This window comes from Colias eurytheme, chromosome 1 (assembly GCF_061535395.1).
Source record: "Colias eurytheme isolate Ceu_HAF_F1 chromosome 1, ilColEury1 Martin Lab GWU primary, whole genome shotgun sequence".
Classification (NCBI taxonomy): domain Eukaryota; kingdom Metazoa; phylum Arthropoda; class Insecta; order Lepidoptera; family Pieridae; genus Colias; species Colias eurytheme.
Genome location: NC_142980.1, coordinates 6728625 through 6746361, shown reverse-complemented (window position 1 = coordinate 6746361; position 17737 = coordinate 6728625). Strand labels below are relative to the sequence as shown.

Sequence of the window (17737 nt, the reverse complement as noted above, 5' to 3'; positions counted from 1 at the left end):
ATAATGATTACATTACTAAGTATATATATATACTAGGTTTCCGCCCGCGGCTTCGCCCGCGCAGTCAAAGAAAAACCAGCATAGTTCCCGTTCCCGTGGAATTTACGGGATTGCGTCATTTTCCCGGGATAAAAAGTAGCCTATGTCCTTTCTCGGGTATCAAAATATCTCCATACCAAATATCATGAAAATTGGTTCAGTAGTTTAGGCGTGATTGAGTAACAGACAGACAGACAGACAGAGTTACTTTCGCATTTATAATATTAGTATGGATATATATATATATATATACGATTTTGATAAGTTTTCTCTCTTGTCCACAACACTAATTATTTTTACAAATAAAATGATTTCAATAAATTTATAACTAATAACTAGGTTTCCAATGTATAAAATAACATAGTGGATCGTACATTCGTACTTAATATGTAATTAATTGTATTATACAGGTGAGCGGCGCGCTTCGGCGCAGCGCTCTTGATGTTCGATCCGAAGTATCGAAGCGAAAGTAGAGCAAACGCGAAATTAAACAAGTATTCTGAATACAGGCAATAATGTTGTTGTTGGAGTGATTTTGTAAATATTTTAATAATGATGTACGGATGGATACCTATATAAACAAATTATTGGTCATTTGAAATCTTATGTGAATAAAATAAACTAATGTAAATTTCTTTCAAAATCTCCTTTAAATGCGGTGTGTAATTATATTATGAAAAACGGAAAAACTAATCCGTTTTGTTACTATAGGTATTGCTCCTGTGGCGAATTTTTCTGGATATTCTTTTTCCGTTTTAAAGCAGTACTTCATGAAGCATAACCTACTCCAGTACTATGATTACACCGAATAGAATTCATTGAGTTACCACTACATACCTAGTAGGTATGTACCTATCTTTATTCTAGATTTTTAGTTTCGCTAGGGCTTAATTGTGGCTTAATTAAACTACCTAGCAACACTATATATATGACGTAGGTATCGATTCTGTAAATTTTTTGAACAATGTTTCCATTTCTTAAAATTATTTTAGTTAATTTAGAAACAGTTACAGAGATTGTAAATTATAGACAAATTTTGGAGCAAAATAGGCAGTCACAAGCATGTTAGCATATTAACTTATTTTATATGTGTAAAACTTTGCGTAAAATACATTTTAACGAATTTTTTTAAGGAATAGCTGAATTGTGTATTTCGGAAATAAAAATTTAAGATCAAATATTTATGTGATAGAATATCACCTATATTAACGCACAAATAACTGCACGAATGTACTCAAAAACAAAAAGGATACATTTCAGTTGTGATTTCAGTATACATATATATTTTTTACAATGGCAATTGGCAATCAACTATAGCTCACCAGGCGCGAGCGCCAACTAGTGACTAATTTCCGTAACTTCTTATTGATATCTCTCACCGAGAGTTCATGTAAAATTTTAATATTTGTGTTACATATTTACTAATTTTATGCTTATTTATTATGTGTTTGTGAATAATTTGTTGTCCGATGCGATGAAAAGATAATTTCATCTAAATGTTCACGATATATAGCAAGTGCCGTTCGGAACCTATGACATTCAATGAACTCGATGTGCGTTTTGGCCATTTTACTTGGCTTGCGTTAGTGATTCGTATGTAGTCACGTGATCTCAGTGGATTTTGGATCAATGGCGCCAAATTGTTTATACAGAAAATGTATGTACATTAAAACCTTTTTAAAAGTATTTAGTATACATAAAATAGTGTAAAATCGACCAGAGTATGATATACATATACATATCTATAGGTTTATTGAAATGTAGTTGAACAAAATGATGCGTAGGACTAACGTCAATCTGGCAACAATACAGTGCTGCTATCTATGTTGTCAATTTTGTTATGTAGTTTCAATGGAGAATATCTTTGTGATAAATATTTACTGTTAATGTTCCACAAAAAGAAATTACTGGTATAGTTTCGTGTCCAGTGTTATTATTTTACGTATGATTTCTTTTACCCGTGTGATTATCTGCATAAATACAACAATTGCTTCGTTTGTGTTCGATAGTCCCATGGAGTACGATACTCAGGCCCGCCATACATTTTACTCATGCAATAGTGAAACGTCAAATGAAATTATTATTCATTTCCCTCGTATATTCTATAATAATGAATCATTGCTAAGATTTTAAGAAGAACAGGTATTTGATACACTTTTCTGTAATCGTTGTATAAATATTGCACTTAACAAGTTGACATTTTGTTTCTTACGTCAAAAATATTTTCGATATAATAAGCTAAAAGAAATGGATAATTGTGAAGTTAATATAAGAATTTCTGTGGTTAAAGTTGGATTTAAAGTTAATTTCCTTTGATTTAGTAGAAAAGATAAAGTATATCCATTACTGGACATGTAATTATACTGACAAATTTTTGCTCATAAAAATCTTTATCACGATTGGGATGTATTAAAAAGTAGGAATATAACAAAATAAACGTTATTATACTCAATTGAATTATTAAATCTAGCTCTGGACCCTGAAAGTAATTGGTTACTTATTTTTGTATTTCAGGCTGTACTTGTTGGTGTCTTGTGGCAAATTGAAGTACCATTATGTAGCAAACTATGTGACATTTTACACAATGTTATTACCACGCTCAAAGTGTAAAGTAGTGTGGGGATCGTGAACATGTAGGTTGTGAAAAAAACTATTAAAGATGTCGTTGAGAGGCACAAAGCGGACAAGTGGGGTCCGCGGGGACGAAGCAGGCACATCCAAGCGCCGCAGAGTGGAGTCTGAAGACGCCCTCTGGCAGCTTCGGCCTGTGAGTGACCTCAAGATGTCATCCATTTATAACAGAAATGCCTCTGAGGCACCTGCAGAACTATTCAGGTTTGTGCTCCTTTTTATGAAGTGCTTTATTTTTAAATAATATTGTGATATAAAATACATGTGTTATAATAATATGTTTTATGCATATGCAATTGTTCCTAAACAAGTGAATTGTGAAATGTATCTGGAATAATATAATGGCAAAATGCTATTTGCTCTTAATTATAAGTATTTATTGTATTTATTTATGTATCATGTGAAATGCAATGCAAATGTTATATATGTGAATGAAGGAAATTTTAAAAATATAACCAATCCTTTTTATTATTATCATTATCATATATATAAATTGTTTTTAAAATTTTCTTTTACTTTATAAGCTGATGCAATTTGAATTATATTTGTATACAATTTAATATTACTTGCTCAGCAATTGAACTTAATTTTTCTCTTAGTGCCATCTACTATTCATTTATAAAGGGGAAGGTTAATTTTGATTATGAACTTATTTGTGTGTATATTATACGTAAATAAGAAGATTGTAATAAATAATTATGATTTGAACTTTCTTTATAAAATTATTTGAACAAATAATGAAATATAAACACAAAAGAAGCTTTCTTCTTTAAATGTTTGCAATTGTATTTTCTCAAAGCATAGCTAGGTATAATAGTTTTTTTAGCAATTCATTTAAAATTATTGATGAATTCAAATGATGCTCCAATGCAATCATTTTCATTTCAAAAGAAATTTACTTCACTCCATTCTATAAGTACTTCTTTAATAAATTGTAAGGATTTCATTTAATAGTTGGTATTGAGAGTTATAAATAAATTAAAAACACAAATGTTTGTGTTTTTTCCATGATTACTTTAAGATTTTTCTCTACATCATATTAACATGAAGGAAATAGAATTTATCACCATATAATTTGAAGTGTAACAGCAATCTGTTAATTTGTTAACAATTGTAAAAATAGCAAGTTATATTTTAATAGAAAAGCATTGTAATAGTAAGTGCGATATATATATTTCTTATGTTTAAAAATATGTATTAAAGCTGCTTATTCATTTGTAAAACATAATACGTTATTGATAGTTTATAGTGAAGATTATCTGCTATTGTATTTAAACTTTATCATGAAAATAAGGATTGTCACTAAGTTATATCATTTCAGCGCAATTAATGTATACTATAATTTAGAACATTTTTATGTACGTATATCATTTCATTAATAAAAAATCTCAAATTTTTCTAATTTGAAGCAAAGCATGTGTTGTAAGAAAATATATTGTAATCTCAATCATTTCACGTGCAGGCATGACAACGTTGATCCATTCGTAACAGTTTTGTTTCATAAAAATTTCAGGAAAGATTTCATCTCTATGATGAAACTAGCTGATTCTGAGCCACTAACACCGAGTGATTACTGGATTATCACAGATACTTGGAAGCAAGATTGGGAGCGAGGGGTACAAGTACCCGTCAATCCCGATTCTTTGCCAGCACCAAAAGTCAAAATCATTAAAAACCCAAAGCCACCAAACTTTGTTGAATTTAAACTGTAAGTAGGAAGCAGTCTTGACTGTTTCAAGTGTTTTAAGTTTTTCTTTTATAAAATATATTTTACTTAAATTGTGAACCTATTTTTATAGACCCAAGGATAAATACATTCATCTTACCAGAGATGCCCACTATGAAGCAGACAAACATTTGGTCAGCACAACACCAGCACAGGCAGAGGCAGCTTGCAGCTATGACCTGGATGCCATGGATACAGCTTGGCTCAAGTTGTTGAACGCCGAACGTGCAAGAGCTGGTGCAGCGGCCATTACAGAAGATCAACTTGAAAAAGTGATTGAAGAATTAGAGGTAGGTTTATTTATATAATAGGTTTTATTGCTTAAAATATGTCATGTGATGATTTCATACTGATGTTTACCTTTCATTTGAATAATATAGGTATTTCTTTCTTGAATCACAAGAAAAATATAACATAATGTAATATTTTAATTATCTAAGCAAGAAATAAGAAATAAATATTTGTAATAAAAATCACCATACAATGGAACACAAGACATAAAAAAAAGATACCTTGACTTAAGATTGAGCGGTTAAGTTGTAGATCAACATTTATTGTTTTAATAGTGCATTGTCATATAACAATTTGTAGTTTCATCATCATCAGCCTATATTATACATTCCCAATGCTGGGACACCGGCATCCTGTAAGGATTCCACCATGATGGCCAAGTGTGGCCAATATGGAGTTTTATTTAGTCTTAATAGAAGAGTTGGCCTTTATTTTCAGGTTGCAAAGAAAAAGATTATATAATTGACACTCTTAAGTTCCAACCACCAATGTAAAAGTTACAGGTACATAATAATATGTACTTTTATGCCCATATGATATTTGCTTCACTTTTGTGAAGTATCTGTTAGTATAATAATAGATTAAAGTTCAGCTCAGTTCACAGCAATTATTGTCAATCCAGGTGGATTGACAATAATTGCTGTGCTATAAATTTAAGCTATATTACTAAATTGATAAAGTTGAAAAATGAAGAGACTTGGGCGATAACCAAGCAACTTTATGCTAAGTTGATGAAAAACCAGATAGGCACAGAAATCTAGGAAGACCAGACCTCTGCTGCCATTGAATAAGGCTTAGAAATGATTGGTGTAAAAGCTAAAAATACCAGGCAAATCACCAGGAATGCTGGAAGATAACATTGACCCAGGCTGAGGCCCACTGGAGCCAATAGTGTATCAGATGATAATAGTGTGAAAGAACAAAAAAAAATCTTTTGAATAAAGAAATAAGTAAAGAAATATCCTTTTTTTTTTTTTTTTCAAGTGGGGAAATCTTGCCTAAGATACCCACGGCTCCCGGGGAAGGAGCCGTGGGTTATGTCGGATTCCTACCGACCAAAACCCCACCGTGTACCAACGCGCTGCTTTAGACGGGATGCGGGTACACATTCGCAATCTTCCGCATGTCCCGCCCAGCAGTTGCCCGATTCCAGGCCCTCCGCCACTTGCCCGTTTCCAGGCCCTCCACCAAATGCCCACCCCGGGGCGGCGCAAGCTGTACACGAGCTCACGCCACCCGCTCGCCGATGATAGATTGTTCCCCGTTCCATCATCGGAAGTAAAGAAACATCCTCAATTTTATATAAGTTGTGCTATGTTCTGAAAATAATTTGCTTTACTATACAGGACTCTTGATCACTCTTATGACCTAAACCTAACCTGCAAAGACTCAAAATACTGATAATCTAAGAAAAGTAATATAATATATTACACTTAGGTCGAAAGACGAGTTGTAACTACCGACGCAGCTATGTAGACTCTATCATTAAAATTCAGATAAAGATCATATAAACTACCTTGACACCAAAATTTTTGTTTTCATTAATATATTTATTATTTGAGGTTTCCATTAGTCTTTCGTCAATGCACTTTAAAATAAACTGTTTCTCTATCCTCTGAAATGGGGAGCCAAATAGTTTATATGTTATGGAATTTAATCAAGGCGAAAGTGCAAGGTGTAGACCTGAAATAAATAATAGTTTAAAACTAAAAAACACGCTTTTATCAAATTAGTGTATTGTCATCGGTCCTCAATAAATCTACAAAGTTTGAACGAAATCTGGCCGTTTAAAGTGGGTCAAAATCGCGCCCAAAGAAGTCGGTTACAAACAAACATACAAACATACATGATACAGGTGAAGCTAATAAAAAGCGTGTAAAACGAAAATGCAGTATATGGTAAAGTATTGATAAATTTTAACCGATTAAGATGGTAGAAGTGTTTTTCCGTCCTAGTTTCTGTCGACTTTTACGTGTTATTTTTCCTATGAAATGTAAATTTAACAAATAACATTGTATACATTGAATAATAAATATAATATTGAATTATGATGTACGTTTTATTAAGATCCTTAGAAATAGAACTCTTAAATTGTACTGATGTGCTATTGTAGGGTTTAGAGTAAATAAATAGATGATAAAAAAAATGTTATCTGTCACCTGGAATAGTTAGGTAAAGTCGAGAAGTAAGTATCCAGCGACCAGCACTCGTTAATGTCATCTTTCTGCCGACAATTCGCCACCACACGCGGCACAGGTGACTCAAGAAGAAAATCATGCTTAAGTGTGTTTTACCTCAACAGACTTACCACTTTTTCTGAAGCCTATAAATATTTTGTATGAAAATCGCAGTACATAAAGCAGGTAGGCTGTTGAAAACAACTACTTACCATTCTTCTAGTTCAAAGAAGTCACATTTTACGAGGAAGGCATTTATTAACTGCCAGGAATATAGGTTAAGGACAACAATGATGAATACATAAGAAATTGATGTATTTTTTACTATTTAATGAGAGGTGTGATACAAAAACTGCAGTTTGTTATGACTCCACCTACCAAATTCTCAATTCATCACTTAAAAATGAATAGAATAAATATAACAATTTTTATTAACAATCTACAAATGTTTAATACAGCTTTACGAGATTTTTTAATGAATGGTGGTACATATATAAAACAATCCACCGACTGACAAATCTTAGAAAATTTCAATCCAAGACATAATAATGTGAATAACATGTTTTCAACATATGTACATATTTTTCATATTGTAGAAGCAAGCAAACATGATTAATGATTGGTTAATATTAAGAAATTGTATACATTTTAAACACTTTATTATTTTTTTTAGTACTCAAAATTGTATGTTAATATAAAAATATACAATTTTTTACAAGAATGAGTGAGAGGAGGAAGATTTTTAAAATAAATAATTGTATAGATAAACATAAACTGTATTATGTAACATGTGTTTGATGAACCATTTTTTGTCACCAGGTACGGACATGGGAGAAGATTCAGTCAATTATAAAATCTGAAGAGGGTTTGGGACTGGAATATGACGAGAATGTCATATGTGATGTGTGTAGATCTCCTGATTCAGAGGATGGCAATGAAATGGTGTTTTGTGATGAATGTAACATCTGCGTGCACCAAGCATGTTATGGCATTACTGTTATTCCAGAGGGTAAGTTTTGTGAGTGTTCATGCTATTATAATATCTGAATAATAAATCACTTTTCAACACAATTTTATTTTTGTTACAGGACAGTGGTTATGTCGCCCGTGCCGAGCCGGTGTCAAACCAGATTGTGTTTTGTGCCCAAATGTAAGTGGTGCCATGAAGTGCACTCCTTCTGGTCATAAGTGGGCTCATGTCAGTTGTGTTCTGTGGATACCGGAAGTGTCTATTGGTTGTGCCGAAAAAATGGAGCCTATTACAAAAATAGGATCAATACCCCAGTCACGCTGGTCCTTAGTTTGTGTTTTGTGCCGTGAGCGAAAAGGAGCCTGCATACAGTGCTCTGTAAAGACTTGTAAAACAGCTTATCATGTGACTTGTGCATTTAAACATGGGCTAGAAATGCGTGCAATTATTGAAGATGAAAATGCCGATGATGGTGTTAAATTACGGTCATATTGTCAAAAGCATAGTGTGAATTCTAAAAAAGAAAAGTGTACTGGTTCTGGTGAAGAAGAGGAGGAATCCAAAAGAAAGCGTCGTAAAGACATGACTTCTGAGGAAAAGAGCCAAGCTAGAGCAGCTCGCCTACAAGAAATTGAAGCTGAATTTGATGAGCATATTGGTATCAATGATATTAGCTCTCATCTTGATGTTGACCAAGACGCCATAAGCTACATTTATAACTATTGGAAGTTGAAAAGAAGGGCTTGTCACAATCGGCCGCTTCTACCGCCAAAATCTGACAACAATGAATTATTAACTCATAGACAAGAACAAGCTGATCTGGAGAAGATGAAGAAGTTTGTTCAACTTCGTCAAGATTTAGAGAGAGTACGAAATTTATGTTATATGGTTAGCAGGCGAGAAAAACTTTCACGATCCTATTTTCGGATGCGCGAACAAACATTTCACAAACAAATTGCTGTGTTATCAGCAGAGGTTACTATATCAGCGCCCGAATTGTCGGCAATTATTGAGGCAAATCATGGACCTTCTATTTACGACAGATTATACTCTGGTCCAAATGCTCCTGATCATGAAAATGACTTTGATGATCTCCTTGCGCGAATAGCTCCACAGGAATCTAGTGACGATAAAAAGAAAGATCGTAATGGTCTCGTTCGAGGTGCAAAGTCAACGAATCCTTACAAAAAGCTTTATGTCAATGGATCTCGTAGAGGTGGTGTGTATACCGGTCTCTCTAGTGAAGAAAGTGGTGCAGAAATTGGTCGTTCTAGTAAATACCGAGGAAGAGCCATAGGGTCAAGTACAGATGATGATGCAAAGAAATTAAACTCTTCAAAGAAGAAAGTTTCACCCAAAGGAAAAGGGAAAAAATCACCTAAAAAGTGTGATCAGAAGAAGAAGAAAGTACCACAATCAAAAGCAATTGTGGAAAGTAGTTCAGAAGAGGATACTGTAAAAACACGCCAAAAGAAAGATCAATCAGGTAGTAAGACACTTCAACAAATGGAGAAAGAAATGGCTGCTGGTAGAGTAGGAGATTCTGGGTCAGATAGTGATGAATTAATTCCAATAAGATCTACTCGAAATAATAAATTCCCAGTTGATATTTATTCTGATAGCAGTGAAAGTGTAAAAGAGGCAAAGGTCAAAGTTGATAAATCTCCAACTGAAAATGATTCTTTACAATCATTGCCTAGAACAAAGGCAGCAATGAAAGAGTTCGTTCCTAGCCAACCTGAAAACAAAACATCAGCAGATCCCAAACCTTCACCTAGAAAGAGAGGTAGAAAACAGATTAATAAAGACAAGAAAGTATTAAATAAATCTATTGAGTCTGATGATGAAGCAAAAGATAAGGAAAATATTAAAATTGCTAAACAAAAAGATAATCCAACAGATTTAATTGTTCCTCAACGCCAAGCTGCTAAGAAGGCTTCTGAAAATATGCGCTCTACTACTACATCAAAGAAAGATGAAACTTGTGTAGAGAAGCCAATGAGTAGTGATGATGCTAAAAATAAACAAAAATCGACTCAAGTCAAGGCCAAGGGTAAAGAAATAAAGGATCCAAAACCTGCAAAAGTTGGCAGAAAGAAATCATCAAAAGATCAAAAAGAGACTATTGCATATGTCCCACAAAGGCAGGCTGCGAAAAAAGCGGCAGCACATATTAAGAGTGGCCTTGGGTCTAAAGCTCCAGTTGTAGAAACAGTTGATGCTGACAAAAAGAAAGATGTTGATAAACTAAATACATCAAAATCTCCAAAGAAAGATGACGCAAAAAGTACTAAAAATGTCAAAGAAGAAAGTTCAAGTTCCTCATCTAACTCAAGTAGCAGCAGCTATTCTTCATCGTCTAGTTCTGATGAAATTAAAGAAAAGCCAAGTATAAAGCCTACTGCTAAAGCACGCGAAATAAAGCCATTTCCGAGGCAACCTTCAATGTTTTCACCTCATGTATCTAGACCGACAGTGGATTTGCCCTTTCTCGACAAGGTGTCAAGACCATTGTCTTCAACTAGTGCCTCTAGTGATTCCGATAGTTCGAAGGGATCCCGATATTCTATTACGCGTCCTCGCAGACGCAGAAAAGCCAAGACAGTTACAGAAGAGTCCCCTCACAAGACTCCAGACAAGAAGCTTAAAACTTCCGAACGGAGGTCCGAGTGTGGGGGCTCATCACCGACTACTGAAAGAGAGGAATCGAGTCGACCCAACAACACGGTTCCCGCCGCGCGTGCTCGGACCAGAAGCACTACTGCAAGCGGAAATATGTCTGATAAGTCTGATACCAGAGCAAGAAAATCATCTCGGGAGCTCGAACATACCTCTCCGCCAAAACAAAATACCGAAGAGAGCAGCAAGTCCGCTGAATCTACAATTACGAAACGGCAAACGGACGAGGCGGTAGAGGAACAAACTAAAGAGGAAATTGCTATAATTGATCATAGTATCAAATCAGATGTATCTGTTTCAGAGAATATGGTGATAGCTGATGATAAAGTATCTGATAAAATGTTAAGTCCGGAAGAGTTTAATAATCAAAAGGAAGAAGTTAAGGATGAGAAAATTTCTGGTGATACAAAAGATTTTGAAATTGAGGCCGAAAATAAATCATCAAGTAATCACGCGTTCTCAACAACAACAAATCTATCACCTCCTAAAGAAACAGTAGATAACTTTGAAGATGATGCTATCAATACTCATGAAACCTGGTTATCACAGGCTCCAAGTCCACACATACATCCACCTCCAGTTGAAAAGCCAGGTGATCACGAAAAGTATATGACAGAGGATAAATCACTTGATGCAGATTTTACAGACAGAAGTAGCATAAGAATGATAGCTAAGATACAAGCAAATCTCAATGAAAACACCATGATAAAATCACCAAAGACACCCATGGATGCAAGAACAAATACAATTGATTCTATTGATGTAGATAATCCCATGGCGCGAAATAGTAGGAAACGCCCCATTGATAAGAAATTTATTACACAGGATGCTAGTCATGTTCAAGGAGTAGAAATATCAAAGAGTGCTAAGATACCATCTGTCGTCAATATTTTTCCCAATAGAAATATGTTTTCGCCACAGCCTCGAGAAAATGAACATTATGAAATTGACGTATTCCCATCATATTCGGAATTCATATTAAAAGAAGATTCAAAGGAACAAGGTGCACAGGAAACATTAAATCTGGTTGATAGACTCAGAATGCAGCTAAGTAACAAGAAAGCACAACCAGAGAACTTAGTACCAGAAGAGAGTTTTACAAATGAAAATAAGGATATGGTTATTGATCTGATTGGTATTTGCACACCCAAGAGTGATCATGGCAATATTAAGGACAGTTCTATAAATTTAATTAATGAAGAAGAAAAACATAGCTCAGTAAACGAAACATTAACACACAATCATATTCCAAAAACAGTTGAGGCACTTCAAAACTTGACTCCCCAATCACCTCAAAATCCCCAAGCAATGCTTACAACAAATTCCACACTTTTTCATCAAAATGACCATAACATTCTGCGAACAACAAATGAAAAATTGATGGACTCCATGGGGTCTAAACACGAATCTCATACAGAACATACTAATGATAGAAAATATGATGATACTGCCTCATTTAATGAGGACTTAAAGGAACCCTCCACAGTTAAATCTGATATGCACTCTGCTTCTGAAGTTGGAGATAATATATCACTATCCAAACAAAGTGACGATTCCCAGTCTATATCTGTAGTTGACCACTCTATTGACAACAATGATTTGATACCAGACCATACAACCTATGACAATAATAATTCTGTTTTAAACTCTGAGATTGCAACTTTGACCTCTCCATACATATGTAATGATGCAAAATGGCGGGAAAGCAAAATAGCAACCAGGAGATCATCAACCTCGAGCACAAATTCAGAAGCATCCCTTGGATCTCAAAAGAATAATTTGCATCTAACTACATGTGGTCGCTCAGATCCACGAGATACTAGAGATCTTCGAGATCCCCATCAAAGTGGCGCTATAACTGAAATGGAACCATACCCACCAATGCCCGCCTATCACGTAGATCCGGCGTTATCGCTGAATCAATATGCTAATTATGCGCCAAGTCCTTCTCCTTATATGGCACCATTGGCTCTACCACTGTTTGCTCCAGGAGCATGTCCTTCTTCACAGCTAACCTTACCATCACCCGCGCCAGGCATATATCCTACTTTATCCTACTCTGCACCACCATTGATGCCGCCATTACCAAAACCTGTATTTTCGAGTATTTGTGCTGCTTTTACATCTTCTTCTCAGAATATTGCTATTACACGCGCCATGATTTCATCGCCAACATCAAAACAAATAGATTCGCCGTCTGAAGATATCGATGTAACAGGCAGTGATAAAATGTCATCGATTGCGCCCTCCAGTCCCACCATAAGTGTGGGTTCATTTACCGAGGGAAGCAATACAAGGGATGCATCCAAACTAAATGAAAATGCGGAAAATTTGATTAATTTACAAATACCAGAGTCAAAATCGCCAGCCAAAGCAATAAAACCTTTGCCAGCAAAATTACCTGGTAAAAGTCCCGGAATATCACCAAAACAGACTGAGGTAACAAAAGCAACAAAGAGAATAAGCAACAAAAATAATAGAAGTCAAAGGGGACGAGGTCGTTCGAAGAGCCGCGGCCAAGGAGCTCATAACTTCCCTGCATCTCACTATATGGGAAATTCTATTCAAAGTAAACTAGTTGGAACTGTATATGATTTTGAGGAAGAAATAGCCAATGACGGTGTAGATTTAAAAGCACTAAGAGAAAGGCCTAAATCAATTGATGTAAAAGATGATCGTAAATCTGAACATAGTTATAAGGAGCCATCGCAATCGCCTCGCACTCCAAATCCACAACCATTAATGATTGAAAGAAAAGATAATAAATCACCAACTCCAGAACCCCGAGATGGTCCAGAATCTCCAGTAAATAAAAATAATTTGGAACATACAGGTTTTTCACAAGTACAACCTGTTCTACCGGGTCCTGTTGATATGCGTACATATTCTATCGATAGCCAGCCTCCAGCTGCCCCTACTGACGTCTATCATACCCATCTATTAGCTTTCGCAAGTGGAACTGCTGAACAACAATTAGCTGAAATAGATGAAGAAGTTGAAAAACAACTGCACACTGCATTAATGGCGAGCAATCCAGAAACGGAATCACAGTCAGATACATCTAATACCCAAGTCAATCACGCCAATAAGGAAACTTTGGTGGCTCAGTTACCAAAAGTGTCATTATCAGACTCAAGGAATCAACTTAAAGTAAAAATTAAAGGCCCCTTTTTAGACGCAAACTACTCGGCCAGCTCTGCACCACCTGTTGTGCCAAAACCACCTGTACCAGTACACGATCCTAATACGAGCTTATTGAATGTAACCACAAGCTCAGTTGCTTCAACAGGCTCCACAAACCTAAGACGTATGCGTAAGAAAGAACTTTTACGGCAGTATTGGACTCAGGACATGAACATGGATGATCCAACCAATGCTGCAAACATAGGTATCGTGCCGCCTCCCGTAGCACCACAGCCTCAATTAGCCAGAGCCGTCATAACAATACCTAAAGCTGTCGCTTCAATGACTAGTATACCAACACGAGAGGATTACAAGATGACGGAAACTACAGTGGAAAAGAAGAAGCGCAAGTCCAGCGCGCTATCGCGTGAGCTAAGGCAATTGAATAGTGATATTGATCTGTCAGATAATGTTAAATTGTCAAAATTCGTAGCTGGGTTAGGACAGTATCCAAAAAGACGAGCACGTGTTCCTCCTCCTAAGCCCAGTCCTCCTTCACCGAGTGAAACTTCACCCGTTGCACCTAAACTTAAGATTAAGATCGGATCTAACATAGTGCAATCGATGCCCGAGGATACATCGGGATGCCAGTTTCGACCTCCCAAAAAGCGACTCCAATCGCAAGTCATACCTACGCCTAGCATGGAAGACTTAAAACGCGAGAGTATGATCTACCGTCGCATGGTAATGGCGGACTTCGAAGAAGATAAGAAACCTAAGAAGCCTAAAAAAGACAAAGGAAAGAAAAAGAAGGACAAAAAGTGCGATAAAGAGAAGCTATTAGTGGTGAACAGTGAAAGTGAAAGTGCGACAAAGTTAATAATAAAAATAAAGCGGCAAAAGGAGGAAGAAGTGAAGCAGGAGCCGGGAGACGGCAGCGCGCTGGCCGGCGCGGCGGCCGTGGTGCCCGAGCCGACGGTGGACCCGTTCGACTACGACCCCAAGGCGCCCGACCCGCTCGCCATCGACCCGCCCTTCGCCGACCCCACGGCCGCCTTGCGCCGGATACGCACCGAGAAGGTGACGCCCATCCGCTTAAAACGCAGCTCGCAAGGCTCGGGCTACGTGATGAAGAAGGCGCGGCTGGAGCAGGCGTCGCTGGAGGCGCAGGCCGGCGGCGAGCCCGCGCCCGGCGACCCGCCCGCCGTCAGGTGATACGGCCACTTTCACACGGGACTATAAACTCTTCTTGTTGTGAGTGAACCTTTATTGTACATAGTTACTTCAGGAATTTAATTTTACCTTTAAGTGTAAATTATTTATTTGTATAAAACGAAAGCTCAATTTATATCTTAAATATAATTCGAAGCATGTCGGAGTATTTAATGAATACACAATGTTATGTGATTTGAAATAATTTAAATCGATAAGATTTATATACAATTAACTGTATGACTCGTAATATGGAATCTCATGAATTTGCTTCATAATTTTAACAGATAACTATGACTTCATACACATCATATTATTTAATGGTATTTATGTATGTATTTATTATTTTTTTACTTAATTTTTTACCAACTCCCTTTTATGTAATATAGAATATAATATTATAATACCTTTTTTCATTATATATTTATTTTAAACATAATATTGAAAAAAGACAAGAAATTACTTGAAAGTTTTAAACATATTTGACTTGAATTATAAGTATATTCATAATCATGTTAATTGACCATTAATATATTTTGTATTTGTCCCATTGAAACAAGTAATAAAACACAGAAACATTTATATTAAATGTCTTCAATTGCCAATGAATAAGAGAATAATTCAATTTTACTATATTAGCATGTTTTTATTTGGTGCTTATCTAAACTAAATATTTTTTTATAATTTACACATATTATTGCTGTTCTGAATTATGTTTTTATTAATTATTAATATGAAACTAATTTTAAATTTATTCACATTACACATATAAATCACAAATAACGATAATCTAATTAATTTATGATCCAAATCCTTTTAAATGTTATAATGAATATAATTAATAATATGTAATACTTTTTATTGTAAATTAATATTTCGTCTATTTGCATATCACTTTTTGTGTATCAATAGGAGTAATTGAAAAATTACTTTTTGTAATGAGAATTTGAGGTCAGATTCTTATCTTATGAATTCGTATGTTGTATGCATAATAATAATGAATGTGCAATATTTGCCAATACTCATCGGATAGTCAGGTTTGAATCGACCTTCATGGCCGGTAGTAGTTTTAAGTGCATGTTTGTTAAGTGTAACTCGTCTCTTAAATGTTATTTCATCAGTTTGTAAATAGAGCATATTTATTAAAAATCAATTTTAGCAAATATAAAGAAGGAAATTTCAGAATTGTGGTTAATTCTTTGCACTGTTGTAAATTTATAGTTTTATTGATCATTAATCAGAAAGAACCTGAGTTTTGATATTTCCTCTTGTTAATATACATTGTCAATGTTTATCGAAATCTAAGATTATCATTTCATTGTAAATGTCATCGAAATAAAAAAAGTAGTTTAATCGAATTTGATCTTTGAAACGTGGTAATAATAAGCTGTCATGTGTTAATTAATGTCAAATTGTACAGAAATTCGTGCATATTATACTCTGCAAAATGCAATTCTTTGCTGCTTACACCTACTTCAAAATTCATCCATTTCCACACACATTTACAGTTACTTTAGAACAATTACTATCTTAGTCGTATATGGTGTAATGAATGACACTAAAATATTTATTTTTATACAAAATCCTAGAAAATATAAATTTTAATTACTAAACATGCCGTTATGTCGATTTTGGATATAATTATTATGTTTGTAACGAGAAAATCGAAAGGCTTTTAAAGTGTGCATTTATTATTTTAAGAATTTTGTATGATTTGTATCCATTCACAAAAATAAAAGTTAAAAAACTAATTTGAATGTAAATAATATATTTTATCGACTATATGAGTATTATTTTTTATACTGACTGGTTGAGATTTCTTTTCATACAATTTGGTGTGCGTAGATTTATGATAAATAATATATTATGTACACCTACATTCTCAGGCTTTCTAGATTGTGCACGAATTTCAAGTGGTATTTTCTTGCGCTCGATACATTGAATAGAAACAGAATCACTTTTGACGTATTGTAAATTGTGTTAATTATTTTTAATTATTTATTGAAGGTACGACATTGTCACTTCGATAATAATAATTTGCGTTCGAAGACATGTTGTATTTTTTATTAGATTAAATATGCAAGTTGTAGTTACTTGACCTTAACGTAAAACTTATAAACACATTTTAAGATTAATCCCCAAAAAATGTATGCTTTACAACATAATTTCTATTAAACAGTACGAATCTTATATTTGATGATGACTGTTTTCTGTAAAACGTTTGAAATATTTAATCAATAGTAATTGATTTTACAATTCTTAATCTTTCGGTTTGATCAAGGAAATGACATACTTTTAAACTAAGTATAAGGGGGTGTTTTAGTATTTATTTATAAAATAATTTGTCGCAGGCGATACCAGGTATGGAGTGAAAGAATAATTTGATTAGATTGCATTCTGCATGCCGCTAACCATTACTTGCTAATATTAAAAAAAACTATTCGCAGGCGAAATATTTTGATTTTAAACCGATTGTAATATAAAATTATGAATGTCAGCAAAATCAATGAAATGATGACATGTAAATAAATAAATAAACGAAAAAAAGTTATAATTTCAGAAATATAGTTTTTTAGGGTTCCGTAGCCAAAATGGCAAAAACGGAACCCTTATAGTTTCGTCATGTCCGTCTGTCCGTCTGTCCGTCTGTCCGTCTGTCACAGCCGATTTACTCGGAAACTATAAGTACTACAGTGATGAAATTTGATGGGAATATGTGTTGTATGAACCGCTACAAAAATATGACACTAAATAGTAAAAAAAAGAATTGGGGGTGGGGCCCCCCATACATGTAACTGAGGGATGAAATTTTTTTTTTCGATGTACATACCCGTGTGGGGTATCAATGGAAAGGTCTTTTAAAATGATATAAAGTTTTCTAAAAAACAT

General features: G+C 34.7%; 1 protein-coding gene across 2 annotated transcripts; it reads left to right on the top strand.

Annotated features, from left to right (window-relative positions):
* The first annotated feature begins 1417 nt into the window (after positions 1–1417).
* On the top strand, positions 1418–17416 carry rno (PHD finger protein rhinoceros). Of its 2 annotated transcripts, none has more exons than XM_090102373.1 (6): positions 1418–1696; positions 2554–2874; positions 4184–4378; positions 4470–4686; positions 7684–7873; positions 7953–17416. In XM_090102373.1, exons 2-6 carry the CDS (start codon positions 2699–2701, stop codon positions 14849–14851), a joined length of 7677 nt encoding a protein of 2558 aa, XP_089958499.1. In that variant the 5' UTR covers positions 1418–1696; positions 2554–2698; the 3' UTR covers positions 14852–17416. The 2 variants fall into 2 exon arrangements, with proteins under 2 accessions (XP_089958499.1, XP_089958507.1); XM_090102381.1 differs by lacking the exon at positions 1418–1696 and adding an exon at positions 1977–2181.
* The last annotated feature ends 321 nt before the right edge of the window (positions 17417–17737 follow it).